Source organism: Atta cephalotes (genome assembly GCF_000143395.1).
Source record: "Atta cephalotes unplaced genomic scaffold scaffold00002, whole genome shotgun sequence".
Classification (NCBI taxonomy): domain Eukaryota; kingdom Metazoa; phylum Arthropoda; class Insecta; order Hymenoptera; family Formicidae; genus Atta; species Atta cephalotes.
Genome location: NW_012130066.1, coordinates 12,966,638 through 12,976,173, shown reverse-complemented (window position 1 = coordinate 12,976,173; position 9,536 = coordinate 12,966,638). Strand labels below are relative to the sequence as shown.

At 32.8% G+C, this 9,536-nt stretch overlaps 1 protein-coding gene across 1 annotated transcript in view; it reads left to right on the top strand.

Annotated features, from left to right (window-relative positions):
• The window catches only part of LOC105623980 (band 7 protein AGAP004871), a 388,611-nt gene that overhangs the window by 205,962 nt on the left and 173,113 nt on the right, over positions 1–9,536 (top strand). The window contains exon 5 of the mRNA XM_012205353.1: positions 26–229. Coding sequence (XP_012060743.1) covers positions 26–229 — 204 coding nt within the window. The remainder of the gene's footprint in view (positions 1–25; positions 230–9,536) is intronic.

Below are 9,536 nucleotides of genomic sequence, written 5' to 3'. Positions count from 1 at the left end.
TAATATAATTATCTATTTATATTAGGTTTTGACAAAGGATAGCGTTACAGTATCTGTTGATGCAGTAGTCTATTACCGTGTTAATAACGCAACCATTTCGATTGCAAATGTGGAGAACGCGCATCATAGTACGAGGTTACTGGCTCAAACGACCTTAAGGAATACGATGGGGACGCGACCACTTCATGAAATATTGAGTGAGCGGGAAACAATCTCCGGAAATATGCAGGTGAGAAAAGGCAATTATGCATGTTATGTATCCTAAGGAAAAAAATGTATTAATCATTTTAAAAAAGAAAAATATACACTAACTTCATAAAAAAGTATCGAATATTACATCTTTCTTATATAATAATAATAAAATAATATATAATAATAATAAAAAACAGATATGAAATAAATGCAATTACCAAAGTATTTCATACACAAGACATATAAGATGAACTGAAAGTGGTCAATTGGATTATAGTGTAGAAAAAAAGACGTTTTGTTTTATTTGCCCGAGTCATATTAAAACATAATATTCTGAAATCAATATATTTCCACATAAATTACTTGCAATACATAGTGTCCAGCGGTCTATGAATATTTTTAGATGTTAAATTATGCTGAAATTATACTGGAATTTTATGTATTTCGACAAATTTTTAGAAAATGTGAAATTTCAGGATTTGAAATTTATTATTCTTTCATTCTAAAAAAGTCAAAGCATGAAAAAAAAGAAATAATAAAAAGGAAAGTTGTGTTTAAATCTTCCTCTGTAGCACAAAATATTTCAACAATTTTGAAAGATTGCAATATTTCATAAAACATTGCTGCAACAGTAATCCTATGTTTGCAAAAATAAAATATTGTTGCAATATTTAGAGAAATATTGCATATATATTACTATATTTCAATAATTATTCTAATTTTATTAATTGCTAACATATTATTGTGTGTTTAGCATCATATTTCAAAATACATACAATAAAGTCATGATCAAAAAATATTCGGAGTCCTAAAAAGCACATCCAAAAAAGATTGGGAAGGTCCAGGAGATTCGCTAATTCGATTTGCATATTCCTTCTTATAGAATTGTTTGACATTTTCTTCTTACGAGAGGCATATAATCCTCTCATAAAGAGAAAACACGGCAGGGCCTACTTATTTACTGAATTGCAATATTGCAACAATATATTGCAATATTTTCTACAAAATATAAAAATTATAATATTTTGCAATATTGTTGCAATAAGATATTAAGATTTCAATGTTGCAACAATGTTACTGCTGTAATTTTTTAAATGTTACGCACTATTGATATTGTTACAATAGTGCTGTAGGGGGTTTCCTTAAGTGCAATAAGTTACCAATAGAAAACTTGAATTTAATGTATAAAATAAAACATAGTATAAAAATCGTTTGTGTTAACGGAATGTTCGTTTGATATTATTTATAAAGTAATAAATAATATTTCCAATTAAAAGTAATAAATAATATTATTTCTAATTAGCGTTTTAATTCATTTGTATAGAATCCTAACTTGAATACAAAGCATATTGCACGAATCAATGAAAATTAATTAAATTAGTCGATGGATAAATCCAAAAACCAGGATTTTTACTTGGAATTATCTTTGAATTGACTAATCAGATTTTGCTGAACATCAACATGAATACTTCTTCTTATTTTGTAATAAACCTATAGCTTGTCTATACTAATTTACGTCATCCCTTCTTGTTTAATATTCTTTTTGCTTTGGCGGTCCGGGAGTCTTTGACTTTGTGGCTTTGCATGTTAACGCTATATTTATTAAACGGTTCTTCTATCTTTGACACATAGTCATTCCATGCTCCTCTTCTTTTTCGTATCCATCTGATTATATTTTGCATTTCGCACTTCTCCCTAATTTCTCTGATATAATTCGCGCAATTAATGCCTTCCAACTCTATGACATTATATCCACTATTGAGGCATCGCATTTACCTTCTTGGTCATTTACGTATATATTTATGGCCGTAATTGGATGGATCGGATCAGTCTATAGAAATTGAAAAAAAACTCGCGCATTTCGGCTATGAAGGTAAAAATAACCAAGAAGATAATACGCAATGCCAAAACACAGGATTGGAAGGCATTAATTGCGCAAACTGTATCTTATATTTCAATGTGAGTTCAGCTATTCTCCTTAGTGTCTACATCTTTGCTGTTCTGAGATTCGCTTTGTTTTTGGTCGTCAATTTTTATTCGCCATATTTCTGCATGAGTTTCCGCGTATGTCAATATTAATGGACCCAAGATTTGTATATTCATACTTCGCTGCCATGTTCATGAATTTGTTGTACCATATCACATCTCTCAGATATCCAGCCATTTTTATCGCAATTGATCTCTCTTTTATCTTGGCTTCATGTTAACGCCTAGATATCTGAAGGACATGACTTGTTCAATTGTCTGATTACAACCGTCCATTACTAGTTTGCAGCGGATTGGCTCTTTTGCTGCAACTAGGAATCTTCTTTACAGATATTTCCATTTTAAATCGTGTTGCTAAAATGTAGAAGCTATGCAGCATCCTTTGTAGATTATCCTTCTCTTTCACCATGATTACAGCGTCGTCAGCATAACATATTATTTTCAATGACCCCTTGTCCAGTCTGTATCGTCGATCTGTTTTCTTTACGTCTGATATTCCATCCATAATAATGTCGAAGAGGAGTAATTGAATGAGTCTTCCTATCTAATTCCTATTGAGTTTGACACCTCTTCTCAGACTGTTATTTAATGCATGATCATGTTTGTGTTTAGTTTTTTGATTATGGACTATATCTTCTGAAACGTTTTCTTCTTTGAGTGTTTCTACACTACTTTCTACTTACATTCTTCAGTTTCATTCTATCATAAGCTTTGATCAAATCAATGAAATACATAACTGCTGATTTGAATTCCACTGACTTTTCTACTAATTGTCTCATTATAAATATGGCGTCAGTGGTGGATTTGTCCTTTCTGAATCCTTATTGTTCCTCACTGATTCTGATGCGTTTCAAAAGAATCGATTCAATAGTTCGGATGAATAATTTTATGATACTGCTCAGTAGCATGATTTCTCTGTAGTTTTCTGAGTTTTTCATATCATCCTTTTTGAAAATCGGGATGATTACACTTTATTTCTTTGGGGGCTGTCTCGCTGTTAAGGATTGAAAGAAAATTGTTTAACTAACTCCTGTCCGCCATACTTAATCAGTTCGTTGGCTATTTTGTTTAGGTTTGGTGACTTCCTATTTTTTAACTTTTTCGTTTTGTTTTTAACTGATCATTTCTTTTAGCAATCGTGTGTCTATTATGGATAATCCCCTTTGTGATCGTGGGGGTATGTTTTATTGCGCCTTGGATTTTCTGATATAAATTTCGGAAATATCCAGGTGTCGCTATTGATTACTTATGCTTGTGTGAATTCACTTATTTTTTTTCCGTCATTTTAATACTCCCCATATCCTCTTCTGAATTCCGTATAGGTCCCTTTCCATGTCTTCTAGTAAGGTTTGTAAGTATTCCGTTTTTAACTCATCCTAGTATTTATTCTGTTTCTAACTTTTCTATACTCTTCGTATTCTCGTGCTGTTCTGTTGTTGAGGTATTGAAAATAAACTTTCTCTTTTTCTCTTTAATATTTCTTTTATTTCCATCGTGAACTAAAGTGTTTTGATCCTCTGCATTCTTGTTTATTTTTTTCTTGAGCTTTTCTAGAGTTTCCTCTGCCGCCATTACTATATTTTTTTTACTTTCTTCCAACATGTTTTATCTTTGGATTTCGTTTTCTTTGATTTTCGACTTTAGTCTCGCATACAAGTCTCATATAATCTCATTCTTCGTTATTTCAATGTTGAAACTTTTTCTAGGTATTCTTCTTGTATTTTCTTCTTTTGCTGTATTGCTAGAGAAAGACGAACTTTGCATAATATCAATCCAAGGTCAGATGTTTGTCGATGTAAAAGTTCTCAATGTTTTCTGAATTTGGGATGAATGTATTGTTCCGTTCGATATGTTGTAGTCTAATGAGGATGTTTGGTCTCTTAAATTAGACCAAATAATTTTATACAGGGATTTATGGTTGAAGTATGTGTTATTTGTTCGGAATTCATTTTCTGCGCAGAAGGCAATTAATGTTTCTTCGTTCTAATTTAGCATCAATTTATTAAAACGTTGTTTTACATCAGCTACCTCATTGCCAATGCGGATATTTAAGTATCTCAGTATCAATAGCATCTCGTCCTTTGATATTTTATTAATTTCTTGTTGTAGTTGTAGTCGTAGTCTCTGCTTTGGGTTTTTCTACGTCAGATACATATATGTTTATGATGTGTAGTCTTCCCTCTTCTAAATACAGGGTTACTCTCATCATCCTTTTATTAATATAATGTGTTTCTTCAATGTTTCATTTGTATATATTGTTGTGGATGTCGGGAGATATTTCCATTCCCGAAGTTACCCTTCATGTTTATTCTCACCACAATAGTAGAAACCTGGATATCTCCTGTTTCTCTTTTCTTTCCGTTTCATTTTCGATACACACAGACGTATATTTTGTGTCTTTCCAGTTCTAGAATTATTTCTTGATTTCTGCCGTTAAGACTGAATATTCAGCATCAACATACGAGCACATATTTTCTCTATTGTCGTTTGTTTTTTCTTTTATGGGTAGATATTTTTGCGGGTCTCCTCATTCAAACCATTTCCGTCGTCAATAGATCTGTCCTGTTCCACATTATTAATTCTTTGAGCTTTTCTACTTTTTTATCTTAGGTAGGTTGCTAACCAGCGAACCCTTTTCCTTTCTCTGAGTTTGGGACCGACACTAGCAATTACTGGATTATTCAGTATACCCAACACTTATCAGAGGCGGAGTACCATACGAATTAATAAAAAGATTATTACATGCAATATTTCTGCAGACAGTGGACTTGATTGGCATGTATGCGTGTGCATATGATCTGGAGATTGCGCGAATTAAAAGATAAATAAACGATTAGAGCGTTTGGAGAGACTAAATTGTATGATTAGCATACAGTGTGGTGAAGGCGAATGATTGAAAATTGTAGAGGCAGGATATATAAGATTTATTTGCGATACTTTTTGCATTTAGCATATTCCCCATTTCTCTTTTCAACATCTAAATATATATCTATCTCATTTTAAATTCTAAATATATATCTATCTCATTTAAGTTAAATTTTAAGCAACGCGAATATACCTACATAGTAAGAAATAGGCGAGTAAGTTTAGCGCAATATTGCCAACTCTTGAAAATAGAAAAGCTAGACAGTATTTCAAAAATAGCTAAACAACAGCTAGAATTTAGAAATTAAAAAAAATCTAAATTTAAAATACGATTATAATCAGATATATTAATTTATTTGACACAAAAATCAGTTTTTATTATTGTACATAAGCATATTATTATAAAATAAACTAAACAACATATATATTACAATAACATGCATAATATGATATATATATATGATGTAATAAAAATATAAGAACAAACAAAAAGGTAAAAAACTTGTGAAATAATAAATCGTTCCCAAAATTCTCATATTTTTAAGTTAACTAATTTATTTTAATATACTTTTCGGTATTTCACATAATTGCAGCATTTTTTGTGTCTTTTTAAACCATAGCGCATATATAATATATTGAATTTACCATATATTAAGGCTTAACTTACTTTTTGTTTTATTAATTTATTGAGTTGAGTTGGCTGAATATACGCTCAACTTCTATTAGGTGTACAACTTTGTTGTCCGCCGTTTTTTTTCCGAAATTCGAGGCTTTATTGTAAAAAACTGGTTACACATTTATGATTCAAAGTATTGTCCACCGCTGGCCACTACTTTCTCCCATCTTTCGGGTAGCGTACGAATCCCGCGTCGAAAAAACTGATCATCTTTTGAGGCTTTCCACGAATCGATTCAATTTTTTCTTCATAAGAAGGAAACCGGAAGTGCTGGTCAGCCAGGCCGTGTGCCATTGATCGAAACAAGTGATAGTCAGAGGGAGCAACGTCTGGAGAATACGGCGGGTGGGGTAGGACTTCCCATTTCAACGTTTCCAAGTATGTCTTGACCAACATGGAGTCGAGCATTGTCATGCTGCAAAATCACTTTATCGTGTCTCTCGTTGTATTGCGGCCGTTTGTCTTTCAATGCTCGGCTCAAACGCATCAATTGCGTTCGATACCGATCGCCTGTGATTGTTTCAGTCGGTTTTAACAGTTCATAATACACTACGCCGAATTGGTCCCACCAAATACAGAGCGTGACCTTGGACGTCAAAATCACCGTTCTTGAAGCGTTGAAACCACTCGTGACACGTTCTTTCACTAATAGCGGCTTCACCATAAGTATTTGAGAGCATTTGATGAGCCTCAGGCGCAGATTTCTTTATATTGAAGCAAAAAATTAAAATCTTCCGCAAATGACGAGAATTCTCGTAAACTGACATTTTCAATCGAGAATAACTTTATGATGCAGACACACATCGACTAATGTTTCTATGGGGTTATGTTGACAGATGCCCAAGTTTATTGTATGACGTCTATGATCTATTTATTTTGACCACCACTTACCGCTAAAGCCATCTATAGGAAAACGGCGGAAGCAAAGTTGTACACCTAATATATTTGATTCTGGAAACATAAAAAATAGTAACTATTTCTATAATTTCTATAATTTTAAAAAGACTTTTTGCTATAGCTTCTCGATTTATATATTTCTCTTAAAAAAACGAAATGATTGAAATAATTCTACTGGCGTTATGAGCATTAAATCCCTTATAAAAAAAACTTAAAATTTGAGTATTTACATTTAATTTAAAGTTCCGAACTGAACTTGAGCGTTATCCTCAATTTAAGAGTTAACTTAAGTGTTACTCTTAAAATTGTATTATTTATTTTATAAGATAACTTAATTCAATTTCATTACTAAATACGTATTCTTGATCTGCATTATATTTCGAAATGCACATAACAAAATTATAATTAAAAGAAAACATGCTTCTTCCTCGTATTTAGAAATTAATTTCCGTATTTTCCTAAACGGTCACATTTAATCTTGTACCTCATCTAACGATGCTAAATCTCTGCAATCATACGAGAACTGCTTCGTTAATTTTCGAATTCTTAATGTTAATGAATGGGAGGGGGTGACATCCAATTGGACTCGGTTCAATTGAACACACTTAATTGGACACGAAGTGAAATATCATGTATGTCTCAGAGCAAACTGTACATAACGCCACGTAATTTAGATTTCAATTATTTCATTTTGTGCAAATACCGCGCAATTCGACATCGATCGATTAATCGATAATCGATAAACATCGATTGATTGAACACCGATTTCGCAGTAGTATTCGACTTTCTTTAAGGATTAATATCTCGTTAACTTACAAAATAGTAGAGAATTTTTCGATTCAATTTAGTCCGCTCTATCTGCCCATGAAATATTTGGCGATTATTTCCAGACACCCTGTATAAAAAAAAATTATTTGTGAATAAGAGAGAAGTGTAAGAGAGTAAGAGAGAAGTGAGGTAGTAAAAGAGGAGTAAATACAGAGAATGCGATAGAAGATTGAAGAGATGCGAAATTGTATGAAAAGGAAAGATAAAAGATTGAAGGAGAAATGGACAAGGCAGATGGAAAAAATAGAGGATTAAGGGATTGATAGAGAAATACAAAGAGCTAGAGACTAAGTATGAACAACTAGAAGGAAAAAAGACAGAAAGCAGCACGAAAGAAGATAGTGGACAAGGGGAGGATAGGAGTGTGACAAGTGAAAAGGGAAGTTGCAGTTCCTATGTAGAGATCGGTTTTTAGCGAGGAAGGACTGAGCAGTAGAGAAGTTAATATTCTGAAGAAATAGATGACAAATAGTAAAAGAGAAGAAAGGAGAAGAAAGTTTGTAATTAGGAATTTTTAGATAACTAAAGAAGGTAAGGTAATAGAAAGTAGTATAGAGAGGCAGAAAGAAGCAGAGATAGGCATAAGAGAGTGATTAAAAGACATGGGAAATTGTAACATTGTAATTAGAGAGCGTGAAGATGTATTAGTAAAGATGCATTAGTAAAATGTGAAGAGGATAAAAAGTAGATTATGAGACACAAGCATAAATTCAAAGAGGAAAAGATTTTCATCACTAGAAGCCTTGGATGTCAACTATACCATCGTTTGGAAGTCATTGAAAAGGCGCTATTAATAATCAATATGCATATAGAAGGATTTGAACTAGCAAAGTAAAATCATGCTAACCTCAGAAATATGGTTAACAAAGTTTGGGCTCATATTCATTTGCTTCAAGTTTCAAAGTTGCCATTACAATATTGGGACACTGTCGTCATACTTGATCACTAACAAATTTGATAACGCAACGAGAGAGAAAAGGGAAAAAAAATCTGAAACAGATCAATCAATTGCCTACGTTGGAAGAAATGAATTTGATAAAGCAATGAGAGAAGAATGGGAAAAAGAAATCAGCCTGAAACGGACCGATCAATTGCCTACATTGAAAGAAATGATAGTCTTTATGCAAAGCGTTGTGTCATGATTGAAATGACAGATAAAAGCAAACCGAGTCAATTAAGGGAAAGAAAACAGACAAGAAAGTAGAAGCAACTGCAATGACATGTCTTCACTGCGCGGGTTCTTATTTAATTTTTAAATGAGAAATTTTTGAAATTATATCCACAATAGAGATATTTAGAAATAAAACAAAAAAACTTCTGCATTAAGCCTATTCTAGAATTGCATGAGCGTAGTTGTAAGAATCGACTAATCATAGTCGAATATTTTCTTTTATTTGATTACAATTGTTTAACTTTTACAACTACAATTATTTACAACTACGCTTACGCAATTGTAGAATGGGTTTTAACTGTCTCAAAACAGAGCATATGGGCCAAAAAGCTGGACATCTTTATGCAAAAAGTATAATCTCAAGTATAATCTCAAGCATAATACTTTGTTACACAAGAAGCGGAAAACTTCAAAAAAGAAGAGTCAGAAAACAAGCCAAATAGAAGCTGTTTTAGCAGCACATCACAGTTAATTTCTTGTGGAAGAGAAAGAAATTCACAAAAAACGGAAGCTGTATTTAAGAGTCGGATGTTATCAAATAACAACACAATGCGTTCCGAAACATACAAGGTTAGTAATTCTTTCAACAGCGTACATATAAATGACATCGAATGGAACATATAAATGCAGAGCTTCATTGGATCCTGGATCTCAATCAAATATAATAACAAAGGAGCTAACCAATAAATTAAAGATCCCATGTAAGGAAATCAATACCGTACATGCCTGCGTGTGTGCATGTAAGGGGTCAGGGAGGGGAAAGTGCACTCAGATGCTGGGTCTGAGGGAGGGGGAGTGTGTCACTGAGGTATTAGAAGGTAAGAAGGGCTGTTCATTCTCTCTCTCTCTCTCTCNCTCTNTACTCTCTACGTCTACGTACTCGTCTACGTACGTACGTACGTACGTACGTACGTACGTACG